The following is a 27,173-nucleotide window of genomic DNA, read 5'->3' as shown; positions in this document are numbered from 1 at the left end:
GAATAAGATTAGAAATACATCTGAGAGTAAATCCTACATAATTATAACTTTCGTTTTTAAAAGTCAGTTTTTACTCAATCCTTAAGTAGTGAAAAATATTTTCATTGAAAATGTATTATTAAAGGTTAGTATTAAAAAAATCCCTCTGACACTTTCATGGATGGTCAATTCTATTAGTTTAAATATATAAAATAGGACTGACCTGCACAGAAATTCTGCTGTGTCTGAGTAGTTAGTCTCCCTTGTAGAGTGCGCTTTTCAAAATGCCCTGCGGTTGCATTCTGATGTAAGCATGGTTGTCTGATGGCAAATCCCAGTTCTCCAGGTTCAGAAAACTTCAGATAAAATGGTGGCTCCAAATCATTGAAAGAGAGGTTTATAGCACTGTGCCTCCCACTGCAGTAGTCACCAAACATAGGTTCGTCTTCAGAGTTCTGTGTAGGTAATGGAAGAATCCGATGATGCAGCTGTGGGCTAGGCAGTCTTGAAGATAATGGAGAAGGAATAGGTGACATTTGTTTGTGCGTATTAGATAGTGGATAGGAATTACTAAAAACATTACTCACTGCTACTAACGAGGGTGAATGCAGCTTTTTCTCTTCCAGCTTATTACTTGTCTGAGAAATATCAGGATCTTCATGTACAGGCAGGTTCAGAAATAAACGCTTGTTGTTTCCCCAGGATACCGTAGTTCTTTTCTCAAATATTGAGCCTGGCAGGTTTCTGTCTACTCTTGTAATTTGTTTCAGTCTCTTCCATTCTGCAGCTTCATCTAAACTGTCACTCTGTATAACTTTCAGAAGAGCTTTATTGACTGCTCCCACAAGGTTGCATGACTCATCGGTAATGTGCACTCTCTCTGCTTTGTACTTCAGAACAGAGCTGTCTTGCTCCTCTTCCTGCAGCACAGTGTTTTTAGAGTATGCAGCAGTTTCATCTGCTGAATGTCCATCAGTTCTTGATATTAACTCATTACGTACTGTTGTGAGAACAGGAGAAACTACTTCTTTGTGCAAATCAGATAATGACTCCGCATGGGTTTTTGGGGCTTTATCACAAGTTTCTGAATCCTGTACTTTAGCAGCAACTCTGAATCCTCGTTTCTCCTTGCATGCCTGGTCAGTACACTTGTCAACTTTCAAGATTTTAGCAACTGCAGATTTGCTCAACTTCTCTAGCTTGTTAGATATATTGTCCTGAGGTGATTTTACCATTATAATATTCTGTTGTACATTTATAACTTCAGGAATGCATTCTGCAGTATCCAGTAGTTCAATTGCAACATCATCACTGCTGTCTTCTGATACAGAACTTGCTAAGCCAACATCCAGTTTCATAGCTTTGTTGCTTTCAAGAAAATACTCCTCTTTTATCCCTCTTGCAGGCTGTATACCAACATCTGGTGATAAACAGTCTTTACCTTTTGCTGTTACACAACTGGAGGCAGAGAAGGAACTGGGAAAACTCCTGGTAGAAAGTAGTCTTGTGGAAAGCATCTTCTCATTACTCATTTGCATGCCTCGCCCCCTCGGTAAAGAAGGATGTTGTTCATATACCTTATTTCTCCCTTTCCAGTGCCTGAATTCATCAAAGCTCTCTTTTCTTCTATATTTCCTCATTTTCTTGCTATTTAATTTGTCTCTCCTTGCAGAATCCAGACAGAACTCCGGATGATACGCAAATCTGGAATAATCATCACATTTAAGTTTTGTGACTCCAGAAACAGCCTGTTTCTTTTCCACCTGACATCCTGTGTTAAGGCCCAGAATATGATGCGATCTTAAAAGACTGGATAAGAGTTTTTCCTTCTCAGCAGTTAGTCTGTACAACTCAGTAAGAATGTCTTTTGTTGTAGTTTGCTTGAAAATAATCTCTCTGAAGTTTTCATATCGCTGTTCTCTCATCTCCAACCTCTCCTGGACTTTATAACAATTACAGAAACGTTTACTGGTTCTATCCAGAGTCACACAGCCCCTGTAAGTAAATCCTCTGACTTTTCCTTCTGGAAGATAGAAGCTGATGTAACAAAGCTCCATAATGGGCTTGTGCAATTGCAGGATAGTATGTGTGCCTTCCATTATGCTTGCCAAAGTAGTCATTCATTTAAATTATGTACTAAGTGTATCAAAGCTTTCATGACATAGCATGCGAGGCAGAAAATGGACAGAAGGCATCTGAGTAATCTTCAACAATAACATCGTCTGCTGGAAAAAAAAAATAAAAGCCTGTCAAACTTGGTTATAGCAAATTCAATATGACAAAAATCAAACCCACAGCAGCATAATATTTTTTTTTCCTCTGACACATTTTACCTTAAAAACATCACAGAAAGCGTAATATTGCTTAAACTCAAATGAGTCAATCTTTCTCCTATACATCACAGCTATTTCTAGGATTCTCTTCCATAATGTCAAAAGATGTTCAATAAAACAACCAGTTCAAAGACTATTTACTGTTCAATGCTGAAACCTACTGCCCTCTGTTAAAAGTTAACTTGCAGTCATACATTTGGTTAAAAGAATCACTGAAGCATATGTGTTGCTTTTCAACTCAAGACAAATAGCACCATAACACCATCACAGTGTAATCAGCTCTTGCTACTTACTGCACAGCAGGAAAAAAATGAAAAAATTGAAAATTTACTTCTCACTTATCAAACTGTTCTGACAAAAACAAAAGTTGCAAGAAAACACATTGTTTTCTTGGTTAATATACTCAGAACAAAAGACACAAATAAAGTATAAATCTATTTTGATTCAAAACGCAATAGTGTAATTGTACTCCTACAAGCAGGTTTGCTGAGCCTTGTTATTTCCTCCCCCCCCCCCCACACACACTGCAATGTATTTCCTTAAAGAGTGAATCTACTTACATTCTTCTGATGTACATATATTTTTTGATAAAAGTTAGTTTATTCTTTCTGAGAACTTAATTGGCTTTTTAATCAAGGAGGAACTTTGCAGTCATAATCAAAGTGGGGAAGTCTGCAGTCACTAGGAAATGCATAAGCATCAGGAAAAGAACTAAAGCTCAGCGGCAAATCCTGTAGCACGCAAAACTAGGGAGCACCCACTCTTGAGTCTTTCCTTTGTTGAAAGTTTCAATAACCACAGTTTCACTTTAAAAACGGTACAGCAGAAACTTCCATCACTTTGAAATAGTCAACCTTAGCCTCAGGCAACAATAAGTAAAGGAAGCTGTCACATTACCATGTCACTTTCATGTTTTATGTTCTTGTTCAATATACAAATACTGTATCAGTTTGTAGCATGTATCAAGTCAGATATAATACAGCACCAATAACTTTATCATGAATCCATATCACCAAACCCTAATCTAAGAAGTGGCATTTACCCCAAACATCCTATCCTATCAACAAATAGTCACTTCTGCAGATTATGAGCAAAATTTTAAAACGTTTCATTTAATTATAGTATTCTTTAAATAGTATCAAAATTTCTATTTCTTTTGAGTAAAAGAATAAGTTTCCATTTGTTTAATGCCAGTGAATACATATACACTTAATCCTTGAAGAGAGCCTAACAATAAGGAAGATCTCCATCAGATGAGCTTCTTAATTCTGTTTACTAGCACCCTGTTGCTATGTGGCATTCAGCAACTTGTGCAGATATCAGAAAGGGTAGGACAGGTAGAAAACCTTCAGTTATTACTTCTGTTGAAAACAGTCTTGTTGCTTCATAGATATACAACAGTTCCTTAAAAAATTCTGCCTTACTGTTCCTACTTGTATCCTTGTCTTTACTCATTGTCCAATTTTTGACATACTTATAAAGGTTGAGTACTGCCAAAAAGTATGGCTTCACTTCTTGTTCTCTTGCATCTGCAGCTTCTCTGGGGTAGAACTGAGCAATCACAGAGCCATAGGGTGTCTCACTGGTAGATGCAACCCAGAGTGGTTCTGCATATAGAAATAACCAAAGAACAATTTTTTCTTCATTGGAGAGATCTATAACTTACTCTCCACACAAGTAGCAGGGAACAACCCTTATGGTAGTGTTTTGCTAATACATAAGCTTAGCCATAGCACTAAATTGCCCCTTGAGTGCCCATCATCTAGTGCGGTGAGCTACATCAAATATGAACTAGTTAACTTGCGGGTATTTTCATAAATGAATACTCAGTAGCCTCAGCTAATGAATGCTGAGTCAATTCTTACTTACAGGAGAACATTATGAAAGAGCAGAATTTTACAGAACTGGCTGGGCAGGGAGATAGATGGCAAAGTCCATATTTTGGTCCACTGACAACATACAGTTGTTAAACTAAGAAGCAGAATCATTAACCGGGAAGAAAAAACAGTAAAAACTAGGATTCCCCAAATAGACCAAAAATCTATGCTTAGCATTGACTTGAGGAAGATGATGCATCACAACAAGGTGTTTATCCATGAAAATAATAAAAAGAAAAGAGCAATAGAAAGGGGATTGTGTTTAATACAGAGAATAAATCAGCCTATTAGACCCAAATTCATAGTTTTATCTAGGAAGAAACCTCTTAGCATTAGTCTGATTTTTGTGTTCATTTGTTTTGCCCCAAGTGGAATGGCATTTTATCACCGGATGATGAAGCTACTAAAAGGTAATAGCATCATGGAAGCTACAGACAAAGTGAATATCCTCATATTGACATCTACAGCCCACAGAGGAGCCCAAACTCTGTTCTGAAGAATATGTTGCTCTTGGTAATGTGTATGATTTTTTTGGACTAAGAAATACATGTATAAGGGTGAGAATTTACTAGTCCTTGCCTCTGAAATACAAATCTGTTGCACTGTAACACCTCCAAAACACAAGTAGTTTCCCTAATCTAATTTCTGAATCATTACATTACTGAAATGTGATCTACAGCTCCCCCTTAATCATATAGGAAACAAAAGCTGGGTTTTTCTTTTGTTGCTTGTTTTGTTAAAAACAAATAACCCTATTCTAGATTTTGATTATTTAAACTATATTTAAGCTATATTACCATCTCTGTCAAAAACCTACTCAGCTGACTCAAACCTACTTTGAAGGATACATCTATTTTCTGTAAATTAAAACCTCAATCAGGTAAAAATTAGAGTTTAAGTAAAACACTAATTAATCCAACATGACTTAATTTTTATCTACAGAAAATATAGCATGGAGCAATGACAGCAAACTTCAGCATCTATGCTCAGTTTTATGTAATTTAAAATGATAGAAGATTCATGTTGTGAAAATATTTTAAGAGCAAAACAGCCATTTAGTTAGAGATGGCTATTTCAAAACTAGAAAGCTAGAAGGAACAGCTGAAATTGTTAAGTAGTGTCTGAGAAGCAACTAACTCTGTTGCTGTATTATTTTTAATCAATAGAAGAATAGTGAGATACTGTTTTGCAAGCAAACAAAAAAGTTGCAGTTTAAGTGTTCCTCAAAGTCAAAAGTCAATGCATCCAATGGTATGAGCAGACAACATTTAAGTCATCCCTGTGATTTAAGATTCAATATAATATTGTGAGACCTAATCCTTCCACTCTATCACCACCTGCTCTTCTCTGCCTTTTCCTATCAAAAAAAAAAAAAAAGGATTGCTGTTCAAATTGCTCTCTTAGAAAATCAGGTCTCTGTTGCTGCAGTTCCGTCCCTCCAGTAGGACACATCTCCTCTCCTCAGTATAGCAGGTGCTCCTCCTTTCCCTGATCTTTAACCAAGATCCCTTACCCCTTATTTTCCCAATTCTCCCAGGTATTTGTTTGTTATTAGGTAGCAATGTGTCCCTATGTTCCTCAATATGGTACTAGTAACTTTCTGTGCTATGTGATACAGCTCAAGAACCACAACAAAACAGAAGAGACTTGGTAAATGAAAGGTAGCAAAAGGGCAGAGAGAAGGGAGGTACCCATCACAAACTGGAAGAAGCAAATGAATTAACTGCAATATTTGTTTACATAGCATGGCTTCACTGACAGAGACAAGCTCCAGCAATTTCTTCTCTTCCTAAACTCTACTGCTTCTCTGAGGTTCTTTCAGACTATCATTTGACTAAACAACAAATGGTATCCCTAGAAAGATACACAGTGATTGTCTGTTTGTGAAGACAAAAAAAAATGTTACTTCTCTTTGCAGCAGCACAGGTATAAACTAACATTTCTAACAGTAGGAACTTCCCAAGTACAAGCCCAAACTGTTTTTACAGCATTGTGACAACAATTCCAAAGTTACACTACTTAAAAGTATGTGTGAACTATACCAGGTATTGTTAGCAATGGTAGTTAAAAATACCATTCTTTTCAATTACACTGTACAAATACTGAACTGTGTTAGAAGAGTTGTTACAGCAAAAGAAAGTCTATGCCAGACACGGAACTGGTTTATTACATTTCAGACCTCATGCAATAGCACAGGGGAAGTATTAGAGCACATTAGTGTCAAACAATTCAGATGAAACATAGAACATAAGGCTGAAAGTCATCAAATTAATCCACAGTGCAGAGCTGTGTAGACCAAAAAAGATTTTAAAAGATAAGTGCAAATAGTAACAAATATGTAAACAAAAAAAAATGATTGGAATTCACCAGAAAAGCATGATAAAATACCTTGGATCTTATACAATGTCTGGCTATATAATTCTGTCCAAATTAATTCAGCATAGGACCGAGTTCATACAACAAAATATTCTGAAATCCAACTCCTGAATATCTTACCTTGGTGACCTGAAGAGAAAGAAATCTAAATGTCTTGAAACAAACTCATCACTTAAGAAGATATACTATACATGGCAAGTAAAGATGATTAAAATGATTTTAAAGAATTTTGGATTGACAGAATAACATGATGCCTCACTAAAAACAAATATTCTCACCAACCAAACTACCATGCACTTGTTCCTGGTCTTTTATAGGCCACAATTTCACTTTGAAAGGTCTGTAAATAGGCATATTACTTTACTAGCTCATACCAGATGAAGTAGTAATACAAGATGGATTATCATTTATATTTAAAATCTATATTACGTTTGACTAGTCAGGTTGGGAAGCTAACATAAAAGACTTAAATTACATTATCCAGTCTCAAAAAAATATGAGAACTAGACAACAAAATTAGAATAAGATTGAAATCAATGACTTGACAAATAGTCTCTAAAGTAATAAAAATATTTTCCATGTTCAATAGTAAGTAATAATCTCAATCTTTTGTTTCAGAATTATCAAAACTTTTGTTTTTAAAATAGTTCTCCATCATAAATCATCACAAATCCTACCAAATGTTTTCAGCCGTACTCTTACCAAGAAAGTTCCTTTCTTCAGATTTTTGCTGCCATGACTTGAGCCAAGTGATTCCAAATACAATTGATCTACAGTAATACCCAAATATAGATGAAAGCAATTGGAAATAAAGTAATTTGTGCAAGTGGATTTTTCCTTGTTAATACTTAATTTGTGCACTAATACACCATTTTTTTTTTTAATTTCCAGAAAAAAAGGTCTCTCCCTCCAGAAAGAGAAATAGATTGACATGAAAATTCTCATCCTTCTGCAGCCTACTTCAATTCGGCAAAGCAATATGTTGCTTTTTCTGACACAACTGCGTCATCAAACTAAAATAAGAAAAGATGACACACAGCATGTCCTCATGGCTACTAAAGATGCATTGACACTTTAGCATGATAGGACATACTAGTCTAAAAAAATCTGTTTGAAAAAGGTAATTTGCAACAAATTAGCAAATAATATCTCTATAATGAACTCTTCCATTTGAATGCTTAGAAGTAGTGAATAAAAATTCTGCAATATATAATTTAACTATGAAAAACTCTGAATGCATTAAGCAGTAAGCCAGTAGACATTAGAGAAAGAGCAAAGGCAAGCTGTACGCATACCCCAGTAAAACCATTCTTAACATGGTAATAGCCTGTTTGAAATACAATATAAAGGATCTGAACCTAAAAACATTATGAAACAATACACCTCCACACTTCTTGCACTGCTCCTCCAGCTTTTTTTTTTTTTTCTCTTCTAAAAACTGCCCTTTTTTTTTTAAATCTCTTAACTGAGATTTTTCTTAGGGGAAAAAAAGAGGCAATACTTTCCATTGAAAATTGCAGCTAAAATAACTCAAGTGTCAGAAAGTTATAACTGAAAATAGAATATGAACTGAATATAGATTCTAATAATCAGTCCCGCTGTTTTATTAGGAAGAACAAGTTAGTTTCACAGCATAGGTGAAATAAGCATTTTACACTCTACATGACATCAGCCAGACTTTGTTGCAAACATCAGTACTGACCCTTGTGTCTCTCTGAAACAAAATACGTGGAGATAATTGATCACAGACCTTACAACAACCTGGTCTAGTGGAAGGTAATCCTGCTCATGGGCAGGATGGGGGCTGGAACTAGGTGGTCTTTTAGTTTCCTTCCTACCCAACCTGTTCTATGATTCCACCTCAGAATCAGGTTGCCCTCATGGCCCAGGACCAGCAGTCCAGTAAAGTAATTACAATTAATTTCTACTTTTCTTAGAAGAGATGAAAATCATTCTTATGATACTCCAGGCCACATTTTCCTCACTGATGCAAAATTTAGAAAGGTCAAGGTACTAAATACAATATTATCATGACAATTTGACTTGTGCTCACAGCATATCTAAAAGATAAATGCATGAACAGTTATGATTCATAGGGATTAAAAAGTTTTTATAAACAAAAGATAACCCACACTCTCCTTGCTGGTAAGAAAGGAGTATTTTGCCAGATCTGGAAGTTAAAATGAATGTTATTACTATTTCAACTATTTTAAAATAAATTTAAGACACTTAAATACAGGGCTTATTCCTCAAAAACAGTATTAAATGGATACTCTATAATTCATTATTTATATATGAGTGTAAGATATATACACACTATACACACATGCACTTATATAACTCTACAACTTTTCATGCCTAAGATGAATAATTGCAATAAAATAAATCATGTAAATTGAAAGTGAAAACCATTCCTGCATATATGGAGAGTGGCACACGGCTGACATTCAGCTGAATTCACATAGCAAAGTAAAAATTAATTACAGGCAAGAAGAAACATTTTTTGCCTTAGGAAACAGAGGTCTTAAAAGCTGTACAGATGTTAGTCAGGTGATTTTCAAGTAATAAGCAAGACAAAGCCACACTATACCTAAACAGCCTTTACATATCTATACTCATAAGTCTAAAGATGTAATCTTTACATATTTCAATACAAAAGCACAATATAATAAAGAAAAGTAAAGCAAAGAGATTGACATCAATAGCAAACAATAACACACACTTGGCAAGATCACATCAGCATATTTTAGGCTTGGATCATAAACTTTACACATAACTTTCCTATATGCTAATTTTAACCTAAGTTAATAATATCTGAAAAAATATTTTGTATCAACTACATTAACCTGGGTAGGCTACATGGGATACTAGTAGGTCACTTCCACTTCTAGCAGCATGAACCAGTTAAAGAAAAACAAAAATATTTTCATAGAAGAATCATCTTGTTAATCTTTCAAAAGCATTAATTTTGATTTTTGCAAACTCTCCCAGGCAAGAACTGTATCTTCTATTATGTAATAGCTTACATAACTGATAGCTAATATTGATCAGAATATTTTTTTAGGTATTATCTTTAACATTAAAATATTGTGATAACTAATTTCTCTAAAACAATATACATGTAAAACTCTTAAACTTCACTATACTCCATTTCATTTTAAACTGGTTTTAGTTTTACCTTTCAGATACACTCTGGAAGTCACACTGCGATATTACTGTGGAGTAAAATGTACAAGGATATACAAGTGTATTTTATTGTATGCATATCAACTAAAGGAACTGAGTTAGTGAGATTGCTTGCAATAGCTCACCATTTATTGTATTGTCTCATATTTAATTTTTGTTAAACCAAGACACCAGGTTTGAATTTATGTGACCTCTATGCTTGGCAGTGTTGTGCAGATATTAAATAAGTATTTAATGCACTGCTTCTCAAATTAAAGGTCTTTCTCCAAATTTCACTTTTGGAGACATTTTAAACTTTAAACCCAATAGAGTATGTAAGGAAAGTCAAAGAAGAAAACTAAAAGGCTAAAGTGCAGCCAATCTTTAAGGTATTTAATGAGCAAGGAGAAGAATTCTAGATGCAAAGGCCTGGACCAACTGCAAAAGAAGATGTATATTCTCAGGGAGCTACAGTAGTGAAGACAGAAGAGAAACAATTAAAAAATAATGATAGCAACATCTTCCAGTACTGTTTTAGACATTCAGAAGCTTAAAATCCAGCAAGGTTTGAATACATTTTTTTCTGCAAGGAAAGACCAAAGGTGCTGTCTCAAGCAAAATTCTTACAACAATTTTCTGAAGCATTTATTTGACAAGTCGTAAACCTATTTAACTACACACATTTCAAAATGTTTCATAAAATTATGCAAACTTTGAGAATAAACTCAGAACTCTTTTAAACTTTTTCCCCACGCCCAAACTTCAGTAATCTTGGAAGTACTTTCACCTTAAAGAATTTTAGGTTGGTACAAAAATAACCTTCATCATCCAAGTTTTGAAAACCTTGGCTGTACTGGGATGAAACTCATAATGACTTGCAATGTCCACTCCTTTAAAGCATTAAAGCTGAGAATTATGGCTGTATTTGTTTTCTTCAGCTTTTTGCTGGCAGCATTTCACAGGTGAATTGTGACACAGCTACAGTTAACAAAAAATGATAAACTCAAGTGTGATCTATCCTCTCAGATGGATAACAGGTTTTCTAAAAGCTGGCTAAACACATATGAAGTATCAACTTTCAGTCTGTTGTATCAACATTCAGACTGTTGCATCTGTTCTGTCCTAGGTAAAAAAATCAATCAACATTAAATTACAGTGCTGAAAATGATTAACTGCTTGTCCATCACTGTGGCTTTCCTGGTCTATATACTAACATAGAGACCACTCACATGGAATTTTTATTACATTCAGCAAATCTATCAACAGGCTAATGCATTTCTAAAAAAAAAGAGTTCTGAGAGTACTTTTAAACATCATTAATTAGATTAAATAGTTTGCTTAGATACTTCAAGTGGTTCTATCTACAGCAACAAGACAAGCTTTGTGAAAAAAAGCCAAACCACAAAAAGATTAGAACAAAGATAGCGTTACATTCACTGTAATGAACTAAAAAATGTGGCAGGATAAGAAGAAAGACTTTGAGAAAAATGTTGGCTTAGATCTTGATGGATACACATTTTCCTTCAATATTTCACTAATACCATCTATAATCATTTGTAAGATTGCATGACTTTAAATGGAGGGCAGATACACTTCAGTACTAAAACTTCACAGCTCTAACATAACTTCCTAAGGGCCCAGCAGAACAAAATATACATGGTCTTGCAGAGATATCAATCTTTCTATTATGACTAAGTGAAATTAGATTTAAAAATCAAGCTGCATGTCCAAACTAATGATCAGAGGTTCAGCCTTCCACAGAACATAAAGAAGTGACATTACTCATGTGAAGAAGAGTCACGTGGATGACAATGAATGCTATATATTTTATGCGCTTTCTTTCCCTCTTTGTGAATAGAAATGCTGATATTCACTATCCATGTTGTAACTGACAATATCTATGATAGAGCATAATCACAAGCATTAATCTGAAAAAGTTATTATGAAATTACAAAAGGCTTTATATGGCTATGGGAAAAAGGGGGAAAAAAACCAAAACACTTCCTTCAAAATATGAAACAGCTTCCCTGTTACAGACAGCTCTAGGCTCTACAGGCTCCACTATTACTGAGGATGGTTGAGATAAACAGATCTTTCAGCAGCCAACCAAATGTCCTATCTATACATCAATAACAACTGCAAGGACTGATTTCTTTGTGCTTGATCATTAAAAGATCAAGCTTTTTTCCTGACAGAGAAAAAAGGGGGATATTAGTCTTTTTTGTAAACCAAAAAAAAAAAAAAACCACAGTCTTCATATCCCAGGCAAAGCTGGCTCTTCACAGTATACTCATATCCTGAGAAAGGTCTGTATGAACCTAATGTTCATTACATTAACATTTATCCTGAATAGATACCATCTCTCAGTATTCTGTCTGGCACTTACCTAAAGCTTCCACAAAAGGAAAGTCTTCCATGGCCTCTAGTTGCTAAGCAGTCTCAAAGAGATTTTCACCATTTTACAAACTTTTTCTAGTAGTAAGCTATTTTCTTATCTGAATATCATTAACAGTTTAAGTGAACAGGCATTGATCAAGGAAACCTGTATACTCCAGAGAGAATAAGTAAAAATAGATATCTGTAGCATTAATTCAAATTTACCAACTTTGAAGTAGTCCTTAAACTGAAAACTTCAGATTTCTGGAAATACCTGTCTATACAAAAAGTTTACTGCTGCAGAAGTAATTAACTTTTACCCATACTTCTTCTTTAGCCTTACCCTAATAACTCGCAAAATATTTAGGAAACATTCACTCACTACTTACTACATGATAGTCACCTATGCCTATGTAGCCGTATAATTCATACACAAAAAATACAAAGAAGCATGCATGTACAAGACACCTGTCTTCAATGATAGGTTCCAGTCAAAAAAAATCTGGTTTCCATTGTTGAAAAAACACTTCACAAGATGCTTTGATTTTGTAGCAAAGAGCAACTCTGTCCCTAGACATTCTGTCTGCAGTCATTCAAATTCAGTTAATGACGTTACAAATTGACAGTTCATTTAAAAACATAAAAAGCACTTCTTCCTCTCTTCTACTCTCCATTTAATCCAAAGTGGCTGAGCTGTTTCTGCTGAAACTTACCAAAACCAGTCAATTTACCCACAAACACAGGCCTAGCTACCTAAAAGGTGAAAGTTTCCGAATGTAATGTGTACTTACACATAACATTATACTCCATATAAATATTGCCTATGTACTTTCAGAAGTACCTTTAAATGCAGTTAAGTTTAGGGATACCATTTGCTCGAGATACTTCCACAAGTAAAATTACCTTTAAACAGTCATGAAAAATTGAAATGATAGAAAAAAATAAGTAACTAGAACTAGAAATTTAACCACAACTTCCCAGTTATTTCTCAGTAACCTTTTATGTTGATTTCCTAGGAAGTTCCAACCAAGGAACCATGGATTCAAGGTAAGGATCCATTATGATTACTGCTGCTCTGTTATGATTACACTTGGGGAGACAAAGACCACCAAACAGGACAGCGGGACAACCAGGACAGTTCCCAGACCCAATCTGTCAACTGGATGATACAGTTAATTTTTGCTTCATAAATAAATGGAGAATGTGTTTAAGTTGCCTCTGTGTGCTGATATCCCTTGTTAAGAGAAGGGTTTATCTGGGAATCAGCATTTTGTCAGAAGGGTTTATCCAGAACGTCACTTTCCAAACACATAAAAGGCATTTGCAAATATCATTATACAAATGCATTCTAATTCAGGGTGAGAGTTGAGTAGCCTCATCTGCAATGTTGACTCCCATAAGCTTTACAATATACAGTAACAGATTGTCCGAATGCTCTACATATTAATCACGTGTTTCCCACACATCTGCCTTCCGGAGTACATGGAAGGATTTGCATCCAACAAACACCGCAGTTTAGAGCAATCCATATTTCCCACCTCATTGAATCTATTCCACACATTAGACTACAAGAAAGCTAGCATGTCAGTTTAAGAGTTATTTTGGGGTGGAGGGTGTAACCTAGGAACAACTTACATCCATAGCACTGATAAGAAAGGGACGGGGAGTAAAACAACAGACTTTCTTAGGACTGCGAGGCAAACTGAGGTCCCAGCTTTCGAGCAACTGCACAAGCTATTTATAAATAAGCAGAGAGCAGGCAAGCAAGAGATGCTAATGAAGACTGAGTAGCTCCGTTCCCTCCAGTCTCGAGTTAGTGCTTTTATTCTTTAATCCGTTCGATGACCGCAGAGGAAGGCACTGCCAGGAACCGAGCAAAACGCTAGAGAGGAGCGAACGGAAGAGTATTACCTTGCGCGGAAAGGTGCCGTCTTCGGATGCCGCGGGTGCGGGCGCAGAGAGGACAGAACTGCCGAGCAGCAGCACGGCTGCGGCTGCCCCGCGCTATCCTCGGCCGCCCCCTCCTCCTCCTCCGCCCCTCGCTGACCGCAGCCGCCGCGGCGCACGTCAGCCTCCCTCAGACGCGGCCCCGCACTGGAGCCCCCGGCAGGCGCCCGGTGAGAGCCCGTTCTCAGAGGGGGCCTGCCTGCCTCCTGCGAGAGCTGCTGCGGGCCGGAGGCTGTTCCTGGCGCTCCGTAAAGCGCCGTCGCTGCGCCGTCTCGTCTTGCCGCTTGATGTGTCAGAAAGATTCTCTGGCGAAGTCTGGGTTTCCCGGGGAGCTAACACATCGAGGCTCCAGCCCGGTTATTTTTGTCATAAAGTGCCTTTGCATAATCCACCGAATCTGTTCTTCTGGAACAGCATCGCTGCCAATCATGTAGCTACCACTTACTGCAGTAATTGCAACACAACCCTTAAGCAAACCAGACGTTGCTCCAACTACAACATGAACAAACTGAGATTCCTACCCTGTCCTCCTAAGCACTGCTTGAACAGGCAAAGCACATAGCGCCTGGTTTCCTGACTACCTCGTGAAGAAGGTAGTAGCTATTTTAAGGTGCAGAATTTTAGATGGAGCAAGGAAAAACCTATATTTGTTGGTCTGAAGATTAGTTTTCTACTAGGAATCCTTCCTGCAGTGTTCACGGAAAGTATCCCATTCTGGAGGGCACCAGAGAAGACCAGCTTTTGCAACTGCATCCTCAGATGAAAGTTGAGACAATTCAGAAGTAACAGAGTTAAGGTTAAAGCACTAACACAGCTGGGAAAAAAGTGTTCTGTTTCCCATTGGGGTTTAAGACCATTTCCAATGCTGAAACATCACAAGAAATACCTCTCTGCACACTAACTTAGAGCCTGCTAAAAATGTCCCACTTGGTTCTGCTGAACTCATTAACATATGCAGTACATTTTAATAAATGCTTTACTTAGCTCACTGCGCATATCTGTCAGAAAATGGGGTATTTAATTAAGAGAAATTGTCCACCTCCAACACTCTGGGGATCTTCAGACCTCTGTCACTTCAGGTCAACTGTAGCACCAAAAGGGATCCACTTGAAACCTTCAACTCAGTTTTCTCCTTTTTACCTGATTTTTTCCTGACCGTCAGCTGATTGCCCATAGCAAAATGTGAGCTTGTATTCTGCACAGAGACGTGTCTGCAGTCTAAGGCAATGGAAAAAACCCTGGCTGAAAGTAAAGCTTTCCCTTCTGATGTCTAGTATTTTCAGACAAAGATTAACAATTACTTTGTTAGTAACTTCCCTTTTTTGCAAGCATGTGGTCTACATCAAGACAGAGTTCACAGAAAGCAACCAACATGAAACGATTATGTCAGGCTGCAATGTAGGGCACACTGAGAGCAAAACCTAATCTCTGAGAGGTTTCCACTTCATCTGCACTCATCTGCGTAATCAGCTTTTCATCTTGTCATAGGATAAATGCAACCTGCCTTCTGCTTCATTTACCCTATATAGAACTCTAGTATAGGTTTGTATGAAGCAGGCGGTAAGAGCTCACTTAGAAATATTTGGAAATGAACTTCTAACAATCCAGTTTTTAAAGGAGCTTCAGAGGTTGGAAGTCATCTATTTGCTAAATTCATATGCTAATTACAATTGAAAGCTATTCACTTCATCTTGTACGCAAACAGAGCCTCATTTACAGATGAAACAATCCTTATTTTTAGCTACCTTTACATTTCATAACATCTGACTTGATGGACGGTAAGTAACAATAGCTGCTGCTTAAACCTTTCAGGAGCTTTTACAAACTGTAAAACTCCAAAATAACCCAAATTGTTGGATGAACCTAATAGGTATGACCATCATAGCTTGTTTCAACTCCAGTTTGCAAGGCTCAAGCAGAGATGACATTCATGGAACAAGGGGATGAGTAGCAGCCTCCTGTTCAGGCTGCCCCTTGTTTGCAGAAGCATTACCAGAAAATATAGTTCACCAATAGATGAAAGAACCACACTACAGCACGTATATTCTCAGGAGCAATGCATTTCAGCATAACAGGGATATAAGATTTCATATTTTTAACTTAACACTTTGAATTCTTAACAAATTCAGGCCAATAATTCAACAGTTACCTACTCACACTTGAATAGTCATTTTTGAACTAAAAGAACTCGATTTTTGTTTAAAGTTTTAAACATTTTATGGCATAGTATTTGGATGATGTGATTTTTTTTTTTTAAATAGGGGAAGCCTATTATACATGCCAAGTACTCTGTATTCTTCAGTTCTCCCACATCAAATCCCCCTTGTGTCTTGCTCTTTAATCCACACCATCCCATGCCTTGGAGTAGCAATATGAACATTGTGTTCATTTGAGTCATAATTTAAGGAATTATGTAAGCACTACTTACTTTTTAGGTTGTGATACCTTGTCCCTGTGCCAGTATTCTTGTATCAAAATCTCAGAAGAGATTCTGCTCAGTTATACCGAGTGATTTCTAAAGCTTTATGGAATCCCTAACAAGATCAATTACAATGCTGGCATAACTGAGCAGCAGGAAAAAATAATTAAATAATCTAAAGTGCTGTTAGGTGCCTTGGCACTACCTATTAGGTACGCTTAGTACATAGGAATCTTGAAAAAATGTGAAATACCTTCCTTCTGGGGATCTAAAAGTAAGAATACAGGTCAAGTAATATTTATTTTAAGACCCAGATTACTCTGCATCTTCATACAGATAACAAAGTAATTGCTCTATTAATGCAAGCCCCATAGATCCAGTCAGTCTATTTCATAACTGTCAGTATATTTGCATCTGTCTACATATATACACAAATACATTTCATCAGACAGCTTTTTTCTCTGAAATGTGAATTACGCTGCATTATTTCCCCCATAAAGTCTTGATCCACTATCAGCTATTACAGAGTTATTACTGTTTATATTAGCAATTCATTTGTCATGCATTAACATCCAAGTTTTTTTATCTTAATGAAAAATGCAAAGTTTCAATTCGAAAACACATAATCAGCAGTGAGACACTACATCTAATTGTTTAGTTCACCCAAATGATAAACTTTGGCCAAAATGGCTTTCTGTCCAATTAATAAATATGGATTTTAAAAGGACAGCAGAGGAAAATCCTTGAAGTTTTCAAACTTCAGAATATATCACACTTTGCAGTATTGCCAGCTCTCGCTATTATATGACCTGGTTTCAGGCAGGAAGAGAGCCAACCTTTTAACAAAAACAAAGGTGATCACAAATCTTGAGAATGAGGTGAAAAAATGACCAATCTCCAAAAGCAACGTGGAAAAGCAGAAAAGCTCTCCACAAATAAAACACATCTATATGATTAAAATAACATTAATGGTAATTGATTGTGTATATAAAATAGATATAAAAAATTAAACTCAAAGATCATGATATACTAAAAGGTTACATTCGAAACAAAGGCTAAATGAAAAACAGCACAGAGCACTGATGGAGTCTCCTGGTTTCCATGTCTTACTCAGCACACAAAACTACAGACTGATATGATTGGTTACATAGCAATTCAGATTTGTCTCTGATACAGCACTTTTCCTACCTGCTGCATATTCTAAAATTTAATAATTAAAACTCGAGAGAAAATGGTAAGACACTAAAATAGTAACAAAAGCTTACTCAAACCCATGCTTCTGTTATTATGAAACATTAACCAGCTCAGTATAATAAATAAGAATACATCAAAATTAACTGCATTCTTTCAACATATCACACACTCAGAATACATTTCAACAAAAATGCAGTTTAGCACCGGTTACAATTTTGTAGAATTGATAAGACTATATAAGAATTCCTCAGGGCTAGAAAATAAAGGGAAGAAATGTAACACATGGACAAACAAAGGAAGAGAAAACAGCTGCGCTTTTTCTGAATTGTGGTTCTCAGCAGAGCTGTGTGAAAATAATTAGCAAATAAATTCAGATCCATGCAATACCTCTTGAAACCTCTCTGAAAATAAGCAAACAATTCAAACTATTCTTGGTAAACTGATGGTACTTCACAGAAGTTAACTATACTATTTACTGCCTTGGGAAAATCCTTTTCATTCTTGGGAAAGTCAATGAACATGAAAGGTAAAGTTGTTTGCCTAAGGTCATAGCAAGTGGCACAGATTAAAAGAAAGTACGAGAGGTACTTAACACATCCAATTCTCTGCACATTTCATAAATATGAACTACTACCTCTTCCTACATGGTGCAGAGGAAAAAAAAAAATCTGTTTTGAAAGTGATGGGGTAGAGGCCAGACCACAGGTAGCTACTAAATCAAAAATAGTATTATTTATGAAAACTACTATTTCAAACATTTTATCTTTATGCTTCAGTTTTTAAATAAGTCACATATTCAGCTGCTTCACATACACATTTGTAAGAAAAATACAGATAACTTCGCATGATTTAATCACGAGCTAGTGCCGCCCCTTCATAAATTGATGATGAGTTTGGCTCCAATGCTCATGAAAACATCTAGCATAGAACAAAAGCAGATTTACTGAAAGTCATTAAGATATATTTTACTTCCAGCAAACATTGATGTATACTCAGCAAAGCAAAGTCCATTTCAAATGGTTCAGACATTTAACAACATCTTAAAATTGTCTACCAAATTTAGTCTTCTTGTAACTTGGCTTTGATGCCTGTCTCACTCAGCCAGTGCCACCTCTACAAACAAAAACCTAACCAAAAGAAACACATCAAAAAAAATACTAGAGCACACCAAATCTAATGCAACAGAGGAAATCAATTGATATTATCACCTATTCCAAGAAAAAAAGCTGGTATGTAGTAGTGGTACTAGAACTGGAAATACAACTTATTCTACATCAAAAGCTAAGCAGTTGGAAGTTTTACAATCTTAACATTGATCCCAACAGATTTGAACTCAGCAGTCACAACATCAAACTGCATAATCAGCTGATCAGTCATTTCTAAGAGTGACTTTATCAAAAATGTATATTTAACTGTCACTAATTATTTTTGTATTGCATATGAAAAATACAAACAAACAATGATCATAGCCAGCTGATCTGTTTACTAATGCCGTTATGGTGAGCCCCTATTCCTCTGTAATTGCTAAAAATCAACAGGTTTTTTTAGTATTTAGATATTACTTGGTGCTTTTTTTGTGATGTAGGAACTGCTTCAATTCTTACCTAGTGCTCACTGTTTAAAATTTCTAAAAGTACTGTACAGAAGGGAGTTTGTTATGGTTTCAGCAGCACAAGAGCACTGAAAACTGCACCACTGCTTTGTCTATTACATGTTGTAATGCTGTAATGTGATGGAAAATACAGTAATAATAGCAGGGTGGCAAAGCCCTAGGCTACAGCAAATGAGGACAAGTCTAAATGCAGCAGCTGTGGATTCAGAAACAAAGGAAGAAAATTTGCTTACCCTCAGAAGGCCTCAGGTAGGCTGGGATCTCCAGCAAGATACCCTCAGCTCTGCTGCCAAACCTTAAATGAGGTCTGGGAAGGTACAGATCCTGACTCCACCACTTCCAGTTGCTCAGATGCATTGCATTCACCTGAGCACCCCCAGGCTGGCCCTGACTTCCCACCAGGTGCTCAATCACTGTTTCAAGCTGTGACTTTACATTTCCACTACAGATATCTAGCATACAGGTAAAAAAAAAGAACTTCTTCCTTTCTATATCACTATGAACTTGTCAGAATTAAGGAAGAAAGATGGAATAAAAGGAGAATAGTAAAAGAAACATAAAAGGTCAAAACACTTGTTAATAACAAAAAATAATTTGTTTCTTTACTGTAAAAAAAAGTATTGCTAATATAAAATTATAGTTTTACATATAACACATACATTTCATATAAAATTATATAAACAAAATATATATGAATATATTTTAATACATATTTTATAATTTATATATAGCAGTAAGATGAACAAGAGCAGCAGGCTCCAGAATCTCCCAGGATCTAAAGAAAAAAAGAAATCTAAAAGCAAAACTGTGAGTGAACTTAGCATGTACAAGACGCAAAATAAGAAGTCACACTTCAAAATTCCCATAAGGAATTCTTCCATTCAAACTGAAGTAAAACAACAATATCTAAATCCATCAATGCAGATGCACCAGCCACATCACTGCCACAAAACTTGTCATGTCGACACTTCCCAGCAGTTTTTCAAGAACTAATCTATGTACTGCTCCAAATCTACAGTTCACTGCCTCTTCACTGGCACTGAAAACTTTCCTTAGCAGTAGAAGTTTGAGATAGATACATCTAAGAGACACAACTTATAACTGCAGCCCTTTGGCTGTCATGTGGACAGATATCTTATGATCCTCTTTCTACTGATCATGAACAACCTCAAACCTAGATCAGTTTTTCATTTGCCTCAAGGGAAATTATTCCAGACCATGACTGATTTCAAGTCTCACTTTGTTCTCAGCCTTTTGATACCACTTTTTTTCCCCATAATGCTCACAAAAATTTTTTACACAAAAAGATTTTTATTTTCAAAATGTTTTTGCATTATGTTCACTAAAATTTCTCCTGTAGAAATGAGATTGCTCCTGATTTCAATACATGATGCTTTTGTGAAGTAACAAATATATCCTGTGTGCTGGGATAATGCAAAGTAGCTGATTCCAAATCAGTAAATCACCCAGCTGTTTTTCAAGATACCTAAAAAGGACTTGAATATTTTCTGATGACAGTGACTTAACAAGTAGGTAAACTTCCCAAAGGTTAGGAAAGCATATGTTTGAATGAATCTTTTTAAAAGAAAGAAGATAATAGCACAGTAAACTGCAAGTTTTCAGGGCAAAAATCATTACAGCTCACACTGTAGTTGCTTTATGTTCTGTATGTTATTTTTATCATAAAGTAGTTGAAAGGTTTTGTATGCATCTTTTTTTGTACGAGCTGAAAGGGACCTCTGGTGATCACTTAGTCCACTCCCCCGCTAAAGCAGATTCCCCAGAATAAGTTACATAGAAAAGCATCCATGCTCTCCAGTGTCTCCTAAAAGAGACTCCACAACCTCTCTGGACAGCCTGTTCTAGTGCTCTGTCACCCTCAGTGTAAAGTTTTTCCTCATGTCTGTATGGAACTACTTATATTTTAGTTTGTGCCGATTGCCGTTCTATTACTGGGCACTGCTAGAAAGAGCTTAGTTCTCTTGGCTACCACCCATTAGATAAGCATTGATAAGATCCCTCTCAGTCTTCTCCTGGCTAAACAGCCCCAGGCCTCTCAGCCTTTCCTCATGAGGGAGATGTCCAGTCCACTAATTTTCAAAATAATTTTAAAGAAATCTTTCTACTACAACCTTTAGTTGCTCAACATATTACATGCTTGACAATTTATCTGTCCATGATACAATAAATGCTGGAAGCTAAAACTGATCTGTTTCATATAGACCATCTGATTGATCATGCAGTAGTCACTGAAACTACTAAAGTATCTTTCTCCTATACATGTTTGAGTATTCATAACTCACAGCTACTTCTACAATTCCTTCATCTATCTGTAAAGGTAGATGCCAACAGTAGAGCATTCCAATTCAAATTATTTCTTATGAAGTCTGAATTAGGCAGTGTTAGCACTTCCCTGGTTACTACACAGAAGGATAGAGCATGTTTAGTAGTGTTAGCAAGAGATTTTAAAAGCAAGCTAGTTTCCAATTCTCATTCTACCAATATGCAATATACAAGGGCTGCTCTGAAAGAAACGCCTCCTATTTTACTACATTGGCCTGACACATCAGAGGTGGATGCTGGTGGTGTGGCAGTAGAGGTTGAACCTTCCCACCAATACTCCCTTACATTTAGTCATTGCGTGACAGATGACTGCAGAGGAGCAGTCTGACAAAATGGTGTCTGACATGGAAGTGCATAGGAAACAAAGGTGTATTATTAAATTTACTCATGCAGGACAAATCCTACCCATAGACAATCATCAACACTTGCTGAATGCTTATGGAGACCAAACAGTTGATGGTGAGGTGAGGTGGTGGGTGATACATTTCAGCAGTGACAACTGTGACAGTGGGTCACCTCCTCTAGTGCAGATTTTGTGAGCACAGAACTCAGACTCCTGTTCATTGTCAGTAAAACTGACTATCTAAAGGTGGTAAGTGTTGAAAAATAGTGTTTTGTAAACAATAACTTGCTCTATCAAATAGTGTTATTGTGCTCTTTGTATCTCTTGCAGTTTCCATGTAAACAAATAGAAGGCATTACTTTTGGAGTGACTTACATATTTAATTCTGAATAATAAACATATCTATGGTATTGTTTCTAGACATTTCATAAAATGAAAAACAGTGAGCACCCCTGCACAATGTCATAACTAATTTCATTTTTTGGCTGTGAACACTGTTACCTTTTGAACTCACCATCAATAAAGTCAAATAAACCCTGTATGTTTTACAATATTAACCCTCTGGTGTGAAAAGCATTGGAATTATATAGTTACTATGAATTAAATATTCTAACCCTAAAGTCTTCTTTCTGCTTACACACAACATACCACCTACATAATCTATAACAAAAAAATTGAAATATATAAACACTGTCATCTGTCATATGCTGATCAACAACAGATCAGTAGACCAGATTGTAAAAACATTCCATCTTTTTAATAATACTTCTACTGTAATCTGTTGATCCACATAGTACACAGTATTTGCACAGGGGAAAAAAAAATCACACTAAAAAGCGTTGCTTTGATTATCATGGATCAACATGGATCAGTATTTCTGCTCTGCAACATGATTTAACTGATTAGGCTAAATTTGAAGATGATTGGCAAGGATATACTTTATTTAATCTTTAATACGTGGTATTATTGGACAATTTTAACTGCTCATAGACACAGTATATTTCATTCACTTTATTTTTACATATTAGAACAGTCAGATGTCAAGGAATTCTCTCAGAAAGAACTAGAGTTGAAAGATATAAAGATATGACTCAATATAATCATAATACGCATTTTTCAAGTTAGAAGTGGACAATCTCCAAAGTGAAAAATACAGCCTATCAGACAACTATCATGTCAGAGAGTAATAAACTGTTGTGTAAGGAAACAGAATGAAAAGAACTAAAAGCAAAACAAACCACAGTGAAGTTGGTCAAAATGTACTGAAAGGTAAAGCTAGGATTCCTGAATTCATTGCAGTACAAAAGGGAACCTTCCATATCAAAGGACATTTTTAGAAAAAGAACATTTATATTAATTTAATCACTCAGTAAATATATTAATACTAATTAAAATATTATATTAATGAGACTGTGGTATATCGACCTTTAAATACACTTTTGATGAACAGATAGTACCTTCACTATCTCCATCAAATGATGATAAAACATTGACATTTTGGGGGCTGGAGATGTAAGGAAAACAACCACAAACACTAACACCAGACAGATGTGGGTGGCAAGAAAGTTGCCAATAACTGCCATCTTTTGCTTTCTTTCTTCACCCCAGAGGTAAGTTGGGTTGAAGATTAAAGGCCCAAATGGAAGTGCTGGAAACTATTTGGCTTAAGCAAGTGTTCTCTCATGCAGAAACATGCCCAACACCAGCACTCCATAAAGCTGGAAAGTACTTCATGGATCATAAGGATAAAATGGAGAAGAGATCCTGTCTGCTTGTACAAGCCAGTTACTTCCTTTGCGTTCATGGTCATTTAGGTACTTGAAAGCAGACTGTAATGAGGCATTGGTCATTTGTGACTACATAGAAGATTTATAAGCATGTAGAAATATTAGAATAGTAAAATCTCAATGCAAAAGGTTCAACTTAATAGAACATTCAACTCAGGTCCCTGAAAACTGAATTTTATGCCTTCCGGTGCAATATCAGACCTACGCTACACTGAAAAGTGACTCCAGATAAGGCACAAACATATCAAAGCTACATCTAAAAATGACTTGTGACATATCAGAGAATATTCAGAGTGACAAAACACATTCTCTTACTGCAATTTAGAATCATAGAATTGCCAAGGTTGGAAAAGACTTCCAAGGCTTGTTCTCACTAAAGTCATCTTGCCTGGGATTATCAGGGTTACCTAAGAGCAAGCTTTCCTGATTAAGAAACAACTGGGAACTTGTCCCAAAAAAATTTGCCAGAAGCTCTTAGTTAAGCAAAAAAAGTCATTCATGTATATTTCAACAGAATTTCATCTTTTAACTGCACATTTGCAAGCTGATATTCTATACATTTGCCCCTAGGACAAAAATAGTCACACTCATAGAAGAAGTAGGATGCCAAAGACAGTAACTTCAGTAAGCACATTACATAGAGGCAAGATACTACAAGAAGTAAGAGAAAGGTGTTGCCTACAAGAAAGTCCTGCATGGAATTAGACAAGCCAGAAAAAAAAAAAACTGTCCTTGCAATTGACTGTGAGAATGTCATTTAACAGAAGGGCACACAAGGAAGATTGCTGAGATGTCTGTCACTGTTTTTATGTCCTACTGATCAGACCAGCATTGTCTAAAAGCTAGCTAGACACCATCCAAAATAGTAGGTACCAATTTGGCTATCAAGTATTTCTTAAGTCATGATATTCTGTAGGCTCCAGATGTTACAGTTAAAAAAAGACATTGTCAGAAGAAGGAATACAAGAATGCATCACTGGGTTTTAGCACTACAGTGCACAAGTTATCTTCACAGCCAATGCAACATCAAACAATATGGACAGCAACAAACATGACTTTACTTAGGACAAAGCTTGTAATTCAACTTACATAACAGAATTACTAACAATCATGAATGAAAGCCACATATACTTCCAGAATTCGCTTATTGCTTTTTTATTGTGTTTCTTTTTTGTCTGTTTGTTATTGAACTTTGGTTGCTGTCCCTGAATTTTACATACAAAACTAAGTGTATTGGCATATGGCATCCATATTTTCTAAGCAGATAATTTCCAAGACTTAAGAGTCAAGGGTATACTAATCTAATGAATCCATTTGGTCCCTCTGGTTGCTTGCACCCAGGCAGACAGAATAATTATAGACTCATCCGGACCAATGATATAGACATGCCATATGTTTCACACACAAAGTTGGAAAAAAGCACAAATTCACAAATGCAAAAAGAGGCAGACTGTTGACAAGTTTAATAGCTGTACCTCCATCAAATCTGAAAAGATCATAGATGACTGTTTTTCTCTTACTAAGAAGTTCGTTTAAGTAGAAGTAGTGAAAACAAATATTAAAGACATGTTCATTTAATTTCTAAACCTAGCGAACAAAGAACTGAGTTCTTAGAAACAATTTAGCACATAGCCATTTTCAAATTTTAAATCTCAGACTGTTAATTATGGAACAATAGAGTTATCAAAAGGTTTTCATGCCCTTTACTTACGCACAAGAAACAAGTCCACTGAGAAATCTTTTACATTAGAAGAAAAAAATCTCCTCACTACTTCAAGGTATTTCAGAAATGTTAGACACTGGTTCACTCCAGCAACTCTGAGTGCGAATGCCTGGCATGTTTTTCATCTACTTAACTGCTTATTTGCCCCTCAAAACATTGAATTTGTTCATCTCTGGATGTTCCCATTAAACTATCCTTCCACAATGTATAGGCTACTACTTATAGTCTGCTTAGCAAAAATTGGCTCATTGCTGTGTGTACAGCTAGTTCTGAACTTTAAACTGCCAGTAATTACTGAAAGGAGTATCAACACACTACTGTAGACTCATTAATGGGTATTGAATAACACTAAAAAAATGCCACTTAGTTTCAACACAAAACATTAGGTCGTTGTTTTCCATGAGATGCAAAATGGAAAAACTTTTACAGCATTAACTCATTAAAAGGAAAAATTACACAGAGAAAGCACACAAGTCTATTGGAAGGTTCTTAGATTGTTATACAAGTTACGATGGAACTAATTCTAGTCATAGAATGGCTTGGATTGGAAAAGAGATCATCTACCATAATTCCTCTTACTCAAATGACCAATTGAATGGTAAATGTACCAGAACTAGGTGCATAAATATAAGTATTATTTATATAATTCCTTCATGTGATATGGGAAAGATTTGTTAATAAATTAGGTGCTGGAGACACAAGTTAGATCATAACCATTTAAGTATTTCTCATGACTCTTCTCCTTCGAAAGACACTTAAATAACAGCTTACACAAGCAAAGCAATATTAGACAGATGGTTTCAACACAGCCCAAAAAGAATAAGTAAGTTACTAGTTTCTTGTTACATCTGCTGCATTGCCAAGAAGCTAACAAGAAACAATTCTACATTAATAATGTTTTGCCTGTTACTGCTATAAATCAGTACACTGTGGTCAAAGTTAAATTCAGAAAAGGAGACGGGTAAAGAATATAAGGGATTACAATAGAGAGAACTAAGAAAACCACCATACATTTTAGCTCATCAACTATATTTTCTAAGTTTGTTAATGTAGCATAGAATTTCTTAATAAATAATATAGAACAAATACACATTAATGTTACAAAAAACAGCTCTTAAAACAGTTACACAGGAAGCCTTTGTTCTTATCTAAGCCATATGTACTTCAACACAACTGAGTACTAAGACAAAAAGTCAACAAATAAAAGAGTACTATAACAAAAGATTAAAAGAAAATAGTAACTGAAATTGAAATCCTTCTAACAAATAATACTTCCTCAAGAATCCTTTGAAAATACAACACGTGAATACTAAGAGCTTTAAAAACATTGTGTGGCAATTGAACAGATCAATACGATCTGCTAAGGACCAGCACAATAAAAAGGCACAACAAATGAAAGGAAAAAGATTGCTTACCTACATCAGAAGATCATTAATTTGCAAGAAAAAGCTTCACTAAGGAGAAATCTCCAAAAAAAGATCCTGCCCTAGTGGCAGTCAGCCCCTAAATGAGGTCCAAGAGAGGTGCAGCCAGGCTCCTCCCCTTCCAGTCACACAGGTGCTTTCACTTGTGCTCTCAGGGCTGACCAGGTCTTTACCCCAGGTGCTCAATCAGTGGTTCAGGCCACGACTCAGCAGATCCCATACACACTGATAGTTTTCAAAAAACTTTTGCAACTAAAAAAATAAAAATAAAAATA

The 27,173-nt window shown here is 36.0% G+C and overlaps 1 protein-coding gene across 1 annotated transcript; it reads right to left on the bottom strand.

Moving 5' to 3' along the window:
• Positions 1 to 202: 202 nt before the first annotated feature.
• On the bottom strand, positions 203 to 26,956 carry LOC107053497 (formin-1-like). The gene is made up of 3 exons (XM_046941970.1): positions 26,890 to 26,956; positions 567 to 2,204; positions 203 to 483 (listed from the first exon to the last, which is right to left on the bottom strand). Exons 2-3 carry the CDS (start codon positions 2,097 to 2,099, stop codon positions 475 to 477), a joined length of 1,542 nt encoding a protein of 513 aa, XP_046797926.1. The 5' UTR covers positions 2,100 to 2,204; positions 26,890 to 26,956; the 3' UTR covers positions 203 to 474.
• Between the last annotated feature and the right edge of the window lie 217 nt (positions 26,957 to 27,173).

The sequence above is a fragment of the Gallus gallus genome, chromosome 5 (genome assembly GCF_016699485.2).
Source record: "Gallus gallus isolate bGalGal1 chromosome 5, bGalGal1.mat.broiler.GRCg7b, whole genome shotgun sequence".
Taxonomy (NCBI): domain Eukaryota; kingdom Metazoa; phylum Chordata; class Aves; order Galliformes; family Phasianidae; genus Gallus; species Gallus gallus.
This window is presented reverse-complemented; position numbering and strand designations above follow the sequence as displayed.